Source organism: Populus nigra, chromosome 15, assembly GCF_951802175.1.
Source record: "Populus nigra chromosome 15, ddPopNigr1.1, whole genome shotgun sequence".
Taxonomy (NCBI): Eukaryota; Viridiplantae; Streptophyta; class Magnoliopsida; order Malpighiales; family Salicaceae; genus Populus; species Populus nigra.
In genome coordinates, this window is record NC_084866.1 from 11,850,703 (window position 1) to 11,866,734 (window position 16,032).

At 33.3% G+C, this 16,032-nt stretch overlaps 2 protein-coding genes across 2 annotated transcripts; one reads left to right on the plus strand and one right to left on the minus strand.

Annotated features, from left to right (window-relative positions):
• Nucleotides 1-1,130: 1,130 nt before the first annotated feature.
• LOC133674107 (uncharacterized) lies at nucleotides 1,131-6,193 on the minus strand. The gene is made up of 6 exons (XM_062095093.1): nucleotides 6,026-6,193; nucleotides 5,803-5,927; nucleotides 5,624-5,720; nucleotides 5,412-5,521; nucleotides 4,067-4,141; nucleotides 1,131-1,399 (listed from the first exon to the last, which is right to left on the minus strand). The coding sequence occupies exons 1-6, from the start codon at nucleotides 6,093-6,095 to the stop codon at nucleotides 1,349-1,351; spliced, it is 528 nt and encodes a 175-aa protein (XP_061951077.1). The 5' UTR covers nucleotides 6,096-6,193; the 3' UTR covers nucleotides 1,131-1,348.
• A 2,565-nt stretch (nucleotides 6,194-8,758) lies between these two features.
• LOC133674862 (uncharacterized) lies at nucleotides 8,759-15,321 on the plus strand. The gene is made up of 14 exons (XM_062096143.1): nucleotides 8,759-9,160; nucleotides 9,241-9,303; nucleotides 9,484-9,933; nucleotides 10,823-10,894; nucleotides 11,449-11,574; nucleotides 11,680-11,892; nucleotides 12,493-12,540; nucleotides 12,694-12,855; nucleotides 13,265-13,426; nucleotides 13,772-13,865; nucleotides 13,940-14,058; nucleotides 14,159-14,203; nucleotides 14,382-14,737; nucleotides 14,848-15,321. The coding sequence occupies exons 1-13, from the start codon at nucleotides 8,828-8,830 to the stop codon at nucleotides 14,613-14,615; spliced, it is 2,121 nt and encodes a 706-aa protein (XP_061952127.1). The 5' UTR covers nucleotides 8,759-8,827; the 3' UTR covers nucleotides 14,616-14,737; nucleotides 14,848-15,321.
• The last annotated feature ends 711 nt before the right edge of the window (nucleotides 15,322-16,032 follow it).

Sequence of the window (16,032 nt, forward strand, 5' to 3'; positions counted from 1 at the left end):
ATGTTGCTGACATGGAATGCCTTAATTCCTTAACGCATGGATTGAGAATAAAAAAGAACAAAAAAAAAAAAACAAGTTAAGACAACTATGCGCCTGATCTCAATCCATTAACCTTGTTGGCCAATTGACCAGGATAGTTAATCTTCCTGTCACTTGTCAATTAATGCATTAATTGGGTTTTTATAAAAAAAACAAATAGATTTATGATTACCATGTGGGGCCTTGGTTTCTTTTTTCCTCAACGGGCGTCGAAGGATATTTATCAAGCTAAAAAATTGTTTAAAAGGGCGGTTTTAACGGCTATTAATAGGCCCCATCAGGGCCATCACCACACACGCGGCGGCATCTGAGAGGGGGGGAGGAGTTTAGACAAGTGTCCCTAGTAAAGCTAATTATGATGGCAGAGTTTTATTCTTTGTATTTATTTATTTCATCTTTTTCTTTATCTTTTTGAATTTCAATTTTAAGCATCTTGGCCTGTCCATATCCAACACAAACTATCAAATTTGATGAGATCGGCCAAGAATATCACTCAGTGGAAACAGTATCATTAACAGTGATGATGGTATCTGCCATCATCATTTCCCTGTGTATCACGCTTAACAAATAGAATCCAGCACGGTTTGTTTGGAGGTTGCTCTTCGTATGAGAGAACGGAAATGGAGATTGACGCTTGGCAGCCCTTCTTCTTCCTCCGACCATTTAAAGAGTCTATGCTCTTTCCCGTCTGTTTGGGATTATAATATAAATTGTTTTTTTTAATATTTTTTTTATTTAAAAATATATTAAAATAATTTTATTTTTTTATTTTTTAAAATTTAAAAATATTAACCCTTTCAAAACTTAAAAAAATCAAAAAAAAATTAAAAACATGATTAGACTTAAACCACAACACATCAAAAGAGTGTTTGGGATAAAAATGTGGTTAGTTTTTATGGTAGAATCCACATAAAAAAAACATATATTTTTTATTTTTGTAAAAAATATATTTAGACTTTTCAAAATGCTTTTTATTTTAAAATATATTAAAATAATATATTTTTATTTTTAAAAAATTATTTTTAATAATCTGAAAATATTAAAAAATATTAATTTAAAATAAATAAATAAATAGTTCATTGCTTGAATCATTATCAACTAATTGGAATCCACATTTTTATTAATGAATTGCTTTAATCATAAAGTAATGTAAGATGATATAACGGTCTAAAATTAGATACCTTACAACAGTTGCATTTGAACATCGATTTACAGAGAAGTGTGGCAGCTCACACTTTTCGCCAACAGAATTCAGTCTACACTCCACTATCTGGGCTGAAGTTGCAATTTTATGTGCTGCCAACTGCATTTAGTCCACTGGAACTTCAACTTCCATCTTCAAATCAGAATTTCCAAGAATCTGCAAGTAAGCAATCAACAGTGAGCGCAAGAGATGAATTTAAAGAACTAATTGAGTGGAGAAAGTGACTAATTAAATGTTAAGAGACGCTAGACGGATGATGTAATAATCTTATGGGAAGGGCTCCACTGTCAAAGAAACAAATAGTTGAAGATGGCAAGTTCAAATGGGAAGTTTAAGGCAATAAAAAAGATATAATCCATAAAAGTTTACAAGGAAGGCAAATGTAATATCTTTCAGTTTTTGAAATTTCATTGAAGGAAAAGGGAAAAAAATAATCGTGATCAGATCTGAATTGAGTGGGGTGCATGGGAAGTCAGATTCAACGATGGTTAGAAGTGCACATTCTCAAATAATCATCTCAATCCAATAATATAAACTGTTAGATGAGGTCCTAAGATATGATTTATCTTATTTTCTAATACACTCCCTCAAGTAAAAAGCCCTTTGAGCTTGAAACTTGCACAGGTCAACACTACATTATACTTAATTTTTATCAAATAAATGGGATGGTGAGATTCAAACTAGTGACCGCTTGGCCATCAAGGCTCTAATACCATGTTAAAGAACTAATTCAACCTAAAAGCTTAAGTTGTTAGGTGAGGTCTCAAAATATGATTACACACCCTCCAGTGAAAGCCCTTTGGACTTGAAACTTGTACAGATCCACACTACCTTGTGCTTAATTTTTATTAAATAAAATAGAGGTGATAAGGTTCAAACTCATGACCACTTGATCAATAAAACTCTAGTATCATGTCAAAGAACCATGTCAACTCAATAACTTAAGTTGTTAAGTGAGGTCCTAAGATATGATTTATATTATTCTTTAAAACACATGCCCTGAATTATAGAGAGAATTAAATGAGGTATGGGGGCACATGATGATGAGAAGGGCAATGCACCTAGATTAAAGGTACTGCATATGATGGTTGACTTAGTCAATAAATATAGTGACTAAACAATGGATGACATCTACAAGCATAAGAAAGTACAATTTAGGAAGCCTCTAACAATAAAGAAAAGATAGGTTTAGGGACCTGAATGTGTTAATGATCAAAGGTTTTTCGGTTGGCAACCATAGATAATGTAAGGTTTTTCTAAATGTTAGACAGTTATTGATGAATTAAACAAAAATTACAATAGACTTTTCCAACCCCTATTCTTTTCTTCTTCAGTTTTTTTCTTTGGCTTCTTCTTCTTTGATTTTTGTTTTCTTTCTTTTTTAGCTTTAAATCTCTTTTATTCCGCATCAACTTTGGTATCGGAGCTTAAGCTTTTAATTGTTCTTACAATTAATCGATCTCTTAGGGCTTGTAAAAATCGTTAAAATCCTACACAATTTCTAGGTTGATTATTACCAACAGCTGATCTAAACTAAAAAAAAATATTCATCTTAAACACAAACCCATTCATCCCTAAACCCTAGACACAATATTCCCACCGACCACAACCAACTCAGAATAGTCTGCCCCACGTTACCACCTCTCAACCACAACGACCAATCATCTTATCCACCCCGTGCCGCCATCACAACTGTCGAAGACCAGCTATCCAGTCGAGACCACCACATCAGCTCAACAGATTTACCACGGTAAATCGAACGTCAAAGCTGTCATTGCAAAATCATTACACCACAACAAACAAAGAACCACCACAACAGTTGTCGACCCACAGATCCATGTCAATCACAGCAGTAGCTGCACAACTTAGCTTTTAGAAGACGACAGCACATCCTTGCATGGCCGCCACAAGCAACAACAAAAAAGAAACTACAAAATGCTCCCAAGGCAGATTAATTAACCACTGCCATGTCAGCAACACACTGTCACGTCAGCAGCACACTGCCACCTCAACACCACCTCAGCAACATTGGACTCGAGACATTGTTTACACACTCGTAAGATCATAGACGATGAAGAATAGCCCAAATTGTTGAGAGATTAGACTTTAACTTAAGTTTTAATTTAATTTATTTGAACTTTTAGTTAAGGTTTATTAATTAGACTTTATTTGTTAGGCTTGATTTAGTTATTGTTTGGTATTTTATTTAGTGAGCTATAAATCTAATTATTTGTTCTAATTAGGGTTTTAGTATTTTTATTTTTCTAAATGTTAGACGGTTATTGATGAATTGAATAAAAATTACAAAGTTGCATACTTTTTCAACACTTGTTCTTCTCTTCTTCAGCTTTTTCTTCTCTTTTTTTAGCTTATTCTTCTTAGATTTTTCTTTTCTTTCTTTAACTTTAAATCTATTTTGTCCTGCATCACCATGTTATAAGATCAATTTCGCAATAACAAATTCTCTACCTATGAAGCATGCTTGAAAAGTTGATTCCCAATGCACAAATGTCAACCTAATCCCCCTTTAGACAATGAAATATCAAGTTTAACCATTATACACTAACAAAAGTTTCTCTAAACAAAAGCCATCCAAAGTTCGTAACAATTGTTCCGACCTTCAGGAAAAGCAAAAAGAAAAAAGAAAACTTATATTAAAGTCACTAAGTTAAGGGTGGTGATGTTTATTGTGCATGTGTAATGTATGAGCACAACAGATCATAGAAAGAATAAGGTAAATCAGGTAAAATTAGTTAATCACATTTATTTTATGTAATTAAGTTCATAAAACTTTCAATAATTACCAGATATAAATGACAGTACCTTTACAAAGTCTGACAAGACTAAGAAAGAATCCTTTGAGTAACCTGCTTCTTCAAGGACACGTGTCAGCACTTGCTGCGCCAAATGTAAGTAAAGATCCAAAACAAAGCACATGTCAATACCAGATGTACATATAAAGAAACAATAAGTTTCAAAGTAGTCCTAGCTCTATAATATTAACCAAGCAAAAACTTGAAATCACATCCTACTTCTATGATAACCGAGCAAAAACTTGAAATCACATCTGATACTGTTAGACAATAAGATCACATGTACTGGGAACTCAATTTTTTGACTTCTTGATTTGAAAACTAGGCAATGCGCACTTCATAACCAGCCCTCGGTTTAAGTAAAAACAAGCACTCTAAAGCTATTTCAGCAATGGACACTTACATCATTACAAACAGATATTTGTAAAAGAATTTCAAATATTCAACTTCATTGTAGGCAATAACAAGGGACTATTCTGTGAAGTTTACCACTGCCTTTCTTCCAATTGATTTTATATCAACAGAATTGACTCATGTATTCTAACTGAAACTATACCACATCAGACAAAAACCTGAAAAAGTTCAAACAATGTGCTTGGAGATCAGTTTAACTGCAAGCCTGTAAAACTTTTGCTACCACAGCTTTCCAGATTCCTGAATATAGCACCACATAAAACTCACTTCAACTCAACTAAGTCTCTGCCTCAAACTCTACTAAATCTGATATTCCCTGGAGGCACTATAATGTTCATAAAAACTCAAATTGCACCTATGATAAAATTAAAAACCATTCTCGTGCACCTTAAAATACAAATAGAACAGTTACATAATCCATGGAAGCTTTAGAGAGATTAATTCATAGATCAGTCAATTCAACAAATCAATTCATTACCTAAACAAGTATCATTTCAAAAAACCTTCCAAAAGTTGTTGCAAAGACATCTTAAGTAGCCCAAACTGGTGCCACATATATACTTCCTAAGAATATATAATAAGCCTTTTCTTTTTCATAAAAAAGAAAAAAATATTAGGAAAACTCCAAATACACAGTAAGAAGAATTAGGCAAGCATTGAATCTCCCTAAATATTAAACCATTGAGCCCCGTAGTGTCCCTTATTTGCAAAAAGAAATGTCTGCACTGAAAAAAGTTCCAAGAAATTCACTCAAAGATAAACGTGCCCTTACATTCTTCTTTTTATACCTAAAACAAGGTCGAGGTATGCAATTTGGCACACACATTTTCTTATTTGAATCTCGACATTACCGATTAACCATATGCATACGAAAATCGACAGGAACACTAAACACATCCAAATCAAATTAAAACGAAACCAAAAGAAGGCTGAAATCTAACCTTTCTTTGTTGTTCTGATACAAACTGTCCGGTCAAATCATGCAATACATCCAACATATCACTGAAGGTAACTTTCCCATTGCCATCCGAATCATACACCTTGAAGATAACTACACAACAAAAGATAAAACAAATCTATGGAGATTGGAGATTGGAGAGTATTTTTATGTTTTAATTTTTGAAAAAGTTAATAAAAAATAAATAAGCATTACATTCGATTTTGTGTTGCAAAGGAGCTCGAGGACTGAATGCAGACAAGAATGCCACAAATTCCTTGAAATTCAGTCCATCTACCATTCTCAACAATCTCTATTACTCCAAACAATAAAAAAAAATCACTAAAAAAATTACAAAATATATGAAAAGAGAGACAGAAATTAAAATGCAGAACCTGAGAGAGAGGATTGACGGCGAATTCAGGAACGGAAAGGAACTCCTCGGCTGGGACGAAACCGCAGCCGTTTCGATCCAGCTGGCAAAACCTCTGGTACAACGACACTGTCTCTTGCTGCGAAACTACACAGACATGTTAATTAATTAAATGCAATTGTAAATTGATTGTGTGGAGAGAGGAGGAGGAGGAGGAGGAGGAGGAGAGCGAGGGAATTACGTACAGGTGTGGTTACAGTGTTGTTGGACTTCTTCGATGTCGTATTGAGTGAGCATCGAAGATGTGTTGCCCATGGTGATCTTGGCGATTTGATCGACGAAGCGTTGTTTCTTTTTCCTTGTTTTTGTTTTGATTTTTTTACGGAGCAAGTACTGGTTTGGTTGGTTGGTAAGCGCGCGTGAACACGCAAGTAGTCTGCTTGTTTTTATTTAAAAAAAAAAAAAACATGTTTTTAAACAATTTCGAGAATTGTTTTTAATTATTATTATTTTAATTTTAATTTGTTTTAATATGTTAATATTAAAAATAAAAAATCTTTATTATTTTAATATATTTTTAAATAAAAAAAATATATTAAAAAACATATAATATTAAATAAGCTCAAATTTATGGATAGATAGCTTGTATTGTTTCAAGTAACTTTTATTTATAGATAAGGGCTTAAACATGCCACAGAGTCCAGTATTAATTTTTATAAGGAGGCATTTAGGAGTGTAGTAATAATTATTTTTTTAAGTATTTTTTGTTTGAAAATATATTAAAATAATATTTTTTTTATTTTTTTAAAATTATTTTTAATATTGGCACATCAAAATGATATGAAAAACACTACAAAAATATTAATTTAAAGTAAAGAAAAATATAAAAAGAATTTAATTTTTTAAAAAAATATTTTTAAAATACAAAAACAAACATACTCTTAGATTCTTTTTATTTTTTATTTTTGCTAATTCATTCAAACACCCACACCCTTTAATTATGCCCTTTAATTATGAACTTCACTCACATTTTGCCCTGTGAGTTGGATTTTTTTTAATTAAAAAATTAAATATATAAGCTTCTCCAACATATATGTTTACATGAAAGATATTAAGTATAAATTAAAATATTTATACGTGAATCTAGTTAAATAAATTAAAAATTATATGTGTTAATAAATAAATCAATAACAATAACTAAATATGCATTTGAAAAAAAACAAGAGATATATATAAATTAAAATATTTGATATCGCAACAAGAATGATTTATATGATTATATTCAATAATTCTATTTATTTTAATCAAATTTTTATTTAATAAAATAATATTAGAAATAGACATACAGATAAAATTGATTGAATAATAAAATATATATCTCATAAGGTTACAGTTGTTATAAATACTATTTAAAAATAAATATTTTAAAAAATAAATTTAAATTATATAAAACATAAAAAAAAATATAGATGAATTGAAATAATCTATTAAAAAATTAAATACATACAAATAATTTAAAACAATCACTGTTTAAAAAAGGTTAAATAAAAAAATAATAAATTAAAGAAAAGGGCATTAATTTAAAAATAAATTAAAAATTATTTAAACACACATATATTAAATTAAAAAAAATACAAATATATATATCTCAAATTAGGTTGGGTCAGATTTCAGATATAGTTTAACAATATTCATATCTTATCTATTATCTACCAGGTAAAATAATTATCTAAAAAAATCCACCAATTCAGATTGGTGTACATTAGGTTCAGACTAAATTATCATATTTATCAAAGAGCCAAGCTTCGTGAGCTGAAAATTTAGGCTCATGCAATTAGGTTTTTTTTCTTTAAATGGAAGATGACATGTCGATGACCTTGGCAAATATTGCATTGTTTGTCATTAATCTTTTTTTTTTTTGATTTGCGTGAGGTGTCTGGCGCAGCTTGCGTGCACCACAACTATTTTTCACAGTCCACTGGACATCCTGCAAGCCCAGGAACAGGTAAGGCACCGCGGGGGTGACAGACGTGCATATAAAAGATCGAACCCGGGACGGGGGTGGAACAAATTACACGATTAACCACAACAACTAGACCCTCAAGTGTCGTTATTAATCTTTATAGTCACTCGATATGTTTTCAATGATTGGAAAATCAAGTTCTAAATTTTTAGACCTTAAAAAACTAGATTTCAACTATGTTTCCGTGAAAAACATCTCATTAACCTCTAAAATCATATTTCTACCAATGAAACTCATTTTAATCACCTTAAAAAATAAAATCCAATAAAAAATTTTAAAACCCTAATCTATATTTTTTAATCACCTTTTCTTTTGTTTTTCAAGATCTTGGTGTTGAAGCGTAAAAAATAAAATCTGGTATCGAAACAAAAGTTCTAAAAATTATAAGAGATGAAAAAAATTTAAAATTTAAAATTTCACACACCTCTTGAACAATATACACGTGGAAAGACTTATAATTGATCTGTCATTTAACTCTAGAATAATCTTCGAAACCGCAAAGACATGGTAATATCTGGAAATTTGTTAATAATAAAATATAGAAGGGTGAAAAATATTTACATAATAAAACAAATCTATATTTTAGTTTCTTTGTTAATGTTAATATTTCTATCTGATCAAAAGTTAAATTAACTTGTGAATCTTAATAACTTATTATGCATATATTCTAATAAAAAATATACAAGTCATTTCCGTCAAATATATTTATAATTTGAAGTTATTTTAGCTTATTTTTATGAAGTTATTCATAAAAAACAATTTTTAAGTTATATTCTAAAATATAAAAATTATATATTAAACAAAATTTAATTCGATTATAAATTGTTTTAATTTTTATCGATTCAAATTCATATGAGAAAATCATTTAAAGTGAAAATTAACACCAAGGGAGAATTTTACCATCAAATTTGAACCCTTCATATTAAGAGGATATATTACAAGTTGAAGACAACTACGTACTTCGAAAAAATAAATCCAATATCCCCACTCCACCGTGTCCACTACCCAGCCGACTCCTCCAAGCATGTCCGTCCTCCGGTCCGTTCTCCTTCCTCTCTCTCTCCCCTTCCCGAACAGCACCTCAATCCTCCCCTATCCCACCCGTAGACTTCACCATCCCCAAACACTCCCAAAAATCCTCTGCGCCACAAAACGAACGGGAAAGCAAAGATATCCCTCAGAGAAGAAGAAACTCAAGTTGAAGCACAAAGAAGCTCTGACTGATGTCAAGAACAAATTTGATGGCATCTGGAGGCTGTCCAAGCTTGCTGTTTCCGTTCAAGACGACCCCGGAAAGGACTTTCTCGGCGTCTCCGACGGGTTGCTGCAAGAAATTGCCAAAGCTATCAAGTTCCCGGTAATACTCTTATCAGCCCCTTTTTGAAAACGAAATTTGACATTCTTTTTACCATTTTTAATCACTTAAAACTGCATCAGGTTGCTTCAATGTTGCCCCCAGAAGCATTTTCGGTTATTAGGAAATCGTTTGATGCGAGAAAGGTCAGTTTAATTAATAGGGGTTTGCTGTTTTTGCTTGCTTTCCATTAAATTGATTGAAATTATCCTCAATCTCTATTTTTTTTTATTTCATGCTTCATTGGTAAACAGTTAGTTATAAAAAAGAAGTTTTATTTTTGTTTCTATCTAATTTGTTTTAGTAATGTTTTTTAATTTTTTCAGATGTTAAAGGAGGCAAAATTTGTGTATACAGTGGATATGGATGTGAGTGAACTTATAAATCTAGAACCTCGTACTAGGGATTTCATTTCGGACTTAGAGCCTAGAGTTGGGCTTATAGAACATATGCCTCGAGAAAGAGTCTCGGGTGATATAATTAGTGTAATACAAGATTGTAAGAAGGTTGAGGGAGAAAGGTTGCTGAAAGAAGGTGGTGTTAATGGTTATTCTTCCAATGCGGGTGCATATAAGTACACGGGGAGTAGAAAACCGAAAATTGCAGTTGTGGGTAGCGGGCCATCTGGGTTGTTTGCTTCTTTGGTTCTTGCAGAGCTTGGTGCAGATGTTACTTTGATAGAAAGAGGCCAGCCAGTTGAACAAAGGGGACGTGATATTGGTGCTTTGATGGTTCGGCGGATTTTGGAATTGGAGAGCAATTTTTGCTTTGGGGAGGTTATATCTCGCTTCACTTAGTACTCTTGTTGAAGGTTGTTTTAGTATCTTGTATGCGAATTAATATTGTTTTGATTGAGTCTTTCTGATCATGTTTCCTAGAACAAAACTATCTTGTTGATTCTTGGCTTCTTAAAAGTGTCGTAATGATTTTGCCCATTGCCATTCCAACACCTAGAAACTTTTAACTAGAACTTAATTTTTTCTTTGTGCGTGTGTTTATTCTGTCAAGTACATGGTCTTCATTTTGTTTATTCTGAAGTATTTGTTTGTCAAGTTCATTTGTCTATTTATTACATTTCTTTTCAAGTTTGATTCCAGTATCCATTTAAGTGACTCGAACCTTCCCATTAAAGTTACATTGAATGAATTGGAATGGCTGGACAAGTGATAAACGGATTACTTGTTCTCTGTATATGGATGAATGAATTCTTGCACTGTAATGCTTCAAAGAAAAGCCAAGCTTCTCTGATGCATGTGTGACTCAATTCCTAAAGCTCCGTCATGGCACTTAGTGACTCCGTTCCAAATATGCTGCTATATTTCCCAGAAATTGGTTCAAAAGTTATTTTGTAATTAGCGGAAGCTCTAATATAATTACCCATGCCTGCTTCTGAGGACTGACATATTTTCTGCTTTGAAATGCTTATGAAGCATAGCTTGGGTTAACATGCCCATGAATGGCTGAAAAGCTGGAATATGAATTGCAACAATGAGGATATGGGTTTCTTTATATTTGTTTGATAATTCTATTCCATTCAGGCTCTCATTTTGTTTCATTGATTTGGCATAGTCTGTTTATTTGTTATTTTTCCATCGCCTACTTATATTTGGTGAGCATTCTTTCCTTGTCTGATACCAAGTCATATAAAGGACTTATGTATGGCAGGGTGGTGCAGGTACTTGGAGTGATGGAAAGCTAGTAACTAGAATTGGAAGGAACAGTGACAGTGTTTTGGTGGTGAGAACCATTCCTCATATTTCTGATCTAATCTCATATGCATTCCTTTTGCACTATACGTACCATCTTTTACAGATATTAGCTCTTCTACTATATCCGTGATTTCCTGGTTGGTTGTCTCACAAATGCTTGCCTGTGTTTTTTTTGTTTTTAATAAGAAGCTTACATACAGTTTTATTGGAAGATACAATTACAGGTCCAATTTATTCATGCATGTTTATAACTTGATATAATTTCCTTTTGAGAGCTGCATTTTAGTATGAATAAAGTTCTTTGATTATTAACCGGGTGGTTGCAGAATTAGCTGTCATCATGAAGATGTGGGTTTTCCAGTTACAAGATAATTATTATTCAAATTAATAGGTTAAACTACTTGCAGAACTGCTAGGAAAAAAATGTTCATGTCTTTCCCCATATTGCCTATTTATTTTTGCATTTCTTCTTCTTTTCATTCTTACTTTTATTTGTAGAATCCTGCTAAACAAAATTTATAAACAAGTTCTACTTTTAGTTTCAGCAATGGTATGAGGTACTAATATTTATGTAAATCTCAGGTTATGAAAACTCTGGTTCACTTTGGAGCCCCGGAAAACATCTTGATTGATGGAAAGCCTCATTTGGGAACTGATAGGCTGGTTCCATTGCTCCGCAACTTTCGCCAAAATCTACAGGACCAGGGTGTAAGTTGCTGATTCAGCATTTGCCTATCTGAAACAAGTTGTTGATTGTGTTTCTTTACTACAGTTTTCCACTCTATTAACATCCCGAAAACTATACTGCCTTAGGTTTCAATCAAGTTTGGGACAAGGGTAGATGATCTGATAATAGAGGATGGTCATGTTGTGGGTGTCAAAGTTTCCGATTCAAAGGACAAACAGAAGCTGGATTGCCAAAAGTTGGGATTTGATGCTGTCATTCTGGCTGTGGGCCATTCTGCTCGTGATATATATCACATGCTTCTTTCCCATGATATTGATTTGATGCCAAAAGATTTTGCTGTGAGTTCAGAATCCTTTTCTCCTTTATCTATCGTGTAATAAAAGAACTTGACAATGAGTGGCCATCCATTCGCTACTTTGGTCCACCAAATTACTTTAAACAGAACACACCATTTATTCATGGTGTATATCAAGGAAGTAAGCTTCTGTTTGGCCACTGGATTAGGCATGTTTGGTCATCAGTTGACCATAATAAGAGCCAAAATCAAATTGACTTCCTTTGTTACTTGATGAGAGCTTCATTAATGGTCAATTCAGGGTAGAAGTGCATGATTTGTTTTGGTCTAGACAGTGTAATAAGCATTGAATTTTCTTATAAATTTTGTGAAGTGATTTTTGGCAGTGCTTCTATTGTGCCATTTCTGATCTGAAATAGGTCACTTAAATCGACTTTCAGCAAAATTGCACAAAAAAAAACCTAGGGTTAAAAATTCATTTTATTTCTTGTCTGTTACAGTTCAGCATGAATATCTTTAATTCTTTTGTCTTTATTATGTGACATCCATGCTGTGGTTATTGATGTTCTGCTCGATTCTTATTTTTAACTTGGCATCTTGAGACTTTCCTGCCATTGTCATAGTAAGTTACTTGGTTGAACAGGTTGGTTTGCGGATCGAACACCCCCAAGAGCTAATAAACAATGTACAGGTTGGTTATGTATCTCTTTTCCTATTCTATCATGTAGATGAATTGATAATTGGCTTGACTCATCATGATATTTCACTTCTGTTCTAAAACATGATTCATCCAATAGCATTCTTTCTGTTTTGTTCTTGCAACTCAATTTATACAAATTTGCAGTATTCTAGTCTGGGCACTGAAGTTCATAGAGGACGGGGGAAAATACCAGTGGCAGATTACAAGGTTGCTAGTTATGTTAGTAGAGAGGATGGGAAGACACCCTCAAGTTCAGGGCCTACAAGTCGTAGTTGCTATTCTTTCTGCATGTGTCCTGGTGGACAGGTATACTTGCTTGTCTGGATATTTTCTGCAAAGAATATAGATTTGAATGTAGTTATTCTTTTGAACACTGCCTTTCGGTCACTTCGTTTGTTACTTTTGTTGCATCTGTAAATGCATGCTTAGTCCTTGACTGAATACTTGATAAATTCAGTTTAACATGAAAATTTTGAATTTTTGCAAGTAATTATGTACTTTGGGATTATAAACTGAACTTGTTGCAATCACTTGTGGGTGTCACTGGTACTACTTTGTAATGCAGTTTAAAAGTTCTATTGCACCAGAAAAAATCAGAACCAGTGAGGGACAAGTTAGAACCTAGGGCTTGGGAAAGATGGGATGGGGGTAAATTGTACATAAATAAAACCTTGAATGTATCCACTTATGTGGGTGCTTAAATTGGTGACCACAGGTTGTCCTGACTAGTACAGATCCATCTGAGATATGCATCAATGGGATGTCATTTTCTCGTCGCGCTTCTAAGTGGGCAAATGCTGCGCTTGTTGTCACTGTTTCGACACGGGACTTTAATTCCCTGAATTTTCATGGGCCTCTTGCAGGGATTGACTTCCAGGTAGGCTTTCTGCTCTTGTTTACGTTATTCTTACCTTAATATTAATCACTTACCCACTGCATTATAAAGTTTAGCTTTGCGCCAAAGTTGTATAGAAAACAAAGCTCCATAAGAATTTAAGAGAATTTCATTTTACAATAAATATTTTTGTTTGCCTCTAGCTAATATTCTTGTCACAAATTTCATATTTTCCATAAAAGAGGTTTCAAATTACTATACCCCACACACTGGCTGGTCTAGTCCTTTCTAATTTCCACCAGATTGATTCAAATCTTTGTACTGTCTTGGAAGTCCAATTTTGGGTCCTTGATTCTTTTTTCCTGAAATAATTTCCCCATCATTTAGAGGGAGTTTGAGCGAAGAGCGGCTGTAATGGGAGGAGGAGACTTTGTAGTGCCTGTGCAGACAGCAACTGATTTTCTAGACGGCAAGCTATCAGGTAGAATGTAAATTTCTTTTCCAGGGATCTTTTACTTCTGAATCTCCCTTAGTTGACTTGCCTTGTTTTGCCAGTAACATCTTTGCCCCCATCAAGCTATCGGTTGGGGGTGAAAGCAGCAAAGCTCCATGAGTTATTTCCATTGCACATCACAGATGCTTTGCGGCATTCAGTCTCCGCATTTGACAAAGAGGTTTTAGCATTTTCACCTTTAGCTACATTTCTTTGCAAATCTCTTGAATATTCTCTCAATTAAAAAATAACTTATCTTTGCAAATCTCTTGAATATTCAGTTACCAGGATTTATCTCCAATGAGGCTCTTCTCCATGGAGTAGAGGTAGCTCTGTTTATCTTTTCCAAAAATGTGGCAACACAAGATTTGCAATACATTCAACATGCATTTTTTTTTTAATGGATTCACATTTGCTATCTTCTGCACTGCATATTTTCTCAAACTTGCTTCTTAAGCGTTGATCTATTTTTCACACTTGCTATTGAATCATTTGTTCTTCTAGACAAGAACCAGCTCTCCTATTCAGATTCCTCGTAGCAGTGACACTTATGAAAGTGTGTCCTTGAAAGGGCTCTACCCAGTTGGTGAAGGAGCAGGTTATGCTGGTGGGATTGTAAGTGCCGCAGTTGATGGCATGCATGCAGGATTTGCTGTGGCAAAAAGATTTGGTTTGTTTCTCGATGGCATAGAATCAGTTTTGGGGAAGGCTCAAGGTGCTGGATTTGCAAAGTACTAGGAGCAACTTGGGTCATTGGTCTCATATTTATAGGGCTTTTGGTAGGCTTGTGGTTCCATGCAGCCAAGGGGAAGAAATGGCATGGGTTCAGCTTCTACTCCAAATTTCATTGCTGAATGAAGGTTAGTATACTATGCCATTTCATTTTAGAGCTGCGATCAAGAAACTTTCAGTGTCAATGTCAAGTCTATAAACTGTTAATACTTCAGTCTCGTTTTTTGTGTGAACGCAGCATGATAGAAAATTGGAAGGATTCTTGGTGATTGGAAGAGTCGATTTTTTCTCTAGTCCATCTGAACAATCATCAACAGATGGATCCAGGAGCTGAGGAATGTCTTTCAGTGTCTGCCAATGTTAATCTCTTTTCCTTGGTCATGTTGACTCCTCTAATGTTTTTGTGCTTTATTGTTGAAGAGGATCCTAGTGTGATCGTGAAACAGTAAATTGAAGTCATCTTGTTCTGATTGCTAGACTGACCCGAGTTCTAACTATGGAAGGGTTAATACTTGATTGAAAATTAGAAGTCAGTTGGCTTTGAAATTAAACTTGGATTGCAGAAGTACTCGTAGGTTTGTAGCCTATTCAGTCATGTGTAAATAAAGACACCATGATAGCTTGAAACTTATGCGCGCTGTGTAACATTAGTCTTCTTCTCACAAAGATTTGAAAGATCTTCAGATTATTTATGATAGAGTTTCATTTGCTAGATTATGCGGAAGCTTGAATTCATGCCATTTATCTCTTTTTATCTTCTTACAAAGGCGGGTCTCAAGGGGCTTACAGGGATTTCAAATTATGTTTCATGGTTAAGACACCTGGATTGCTATATAATGGCAAAAATATAAATATAATAAGAAAAACATGCTAGGATCCAAGTTTTCCTAAATAAGAGATTGAAGTTCTTTGTTTTATTTTTATCGACACTTTAATTCAATGTTCAATTGGCAGCTTTATACTTGTTAATACTGTTTTGTCTTTTTTTTTTTTATGTTTACGATGTATTTTCACTATTTTGATTTCAAAGTATTTTGACATTCCATCCCAAGATATTATATATAATGCAAAAAATAATTTTTTAAAATAATATTTCAGGATTCATAAATTTCACCTTAAATGTAAAAGCTAAATTAACAATAAATAGAGCAATTCAAACAAAATAACATGTATCTAAAAATAAAATTCAAAATGAAATTAACTTAAACTAGTTCAACAAAAGAAAAATATAAAAATATTGAGAAAGAAAGAGATTTTAATACAAAAATAAATAATGAAAGGAAATTGTGTGGTTATGGTTAGGCTGAATTCAGCCAACTGTGAAGGAAAATACAATCCACCAACTTGGTCATTAATTAATTTGCGTCGACTGAGCATATAGATCTTGTCTAAGCAATCTTTTCGATACTGCTTTGTTTACTAA

What these genes read in the sequence shown, in the direction of transcription:
- LOC133674107 (XM_062095093.1), bottom strand. Translation starts at nt 6,095, where the DNA reads ATGGGCAACACATCTTCGATGCTCACTCAATACGACATCGAAGAAGTC. An exon ending in ACAACACTGTAACCACACCT is followed by an intron (nt 5,928 to 6,025) that starts GTACGTAATTCC and finishes ATGTCTGTGTAG; the next exon opens with TTTCGCAGCAAGAGACAGTG. An exon ending in TCTTGTCAGACTTTGTAAAG is followed by an intron (nt 1,400 to 4,066) that starts GTACTGTCATTT and finishes GCTTACTTGCAG; the next exon opens with ATTCTTGGAAATTCTGATTT.
- LOC133674862 (XM_062096143.1), top strand. Translation starts at nt 8,828, where the DNA reads ATGTCCGTCCTCCGGTCCGTTCTCCTTCCTCTCTCTCTCCCCTTCCCG. An exon ending in GCATGTGTCCTGGTGGACAG is followed by an intron (nt 12,856 to 13,264) that starts GTATACTTGCTT and finishes TGGTGACCACAG; the next exon opens with GTTGTCCTGACTAGTACAGA. An exon ending in TTGCAGGGATTGACTTCCAG is followed by an intron (nt 13,427 to 13,771) that starts GTAGGCTTTCTG and finishes CCCATCATTTAG; the next exon opens with AGGGAGTTTGAGCGAAGAGC.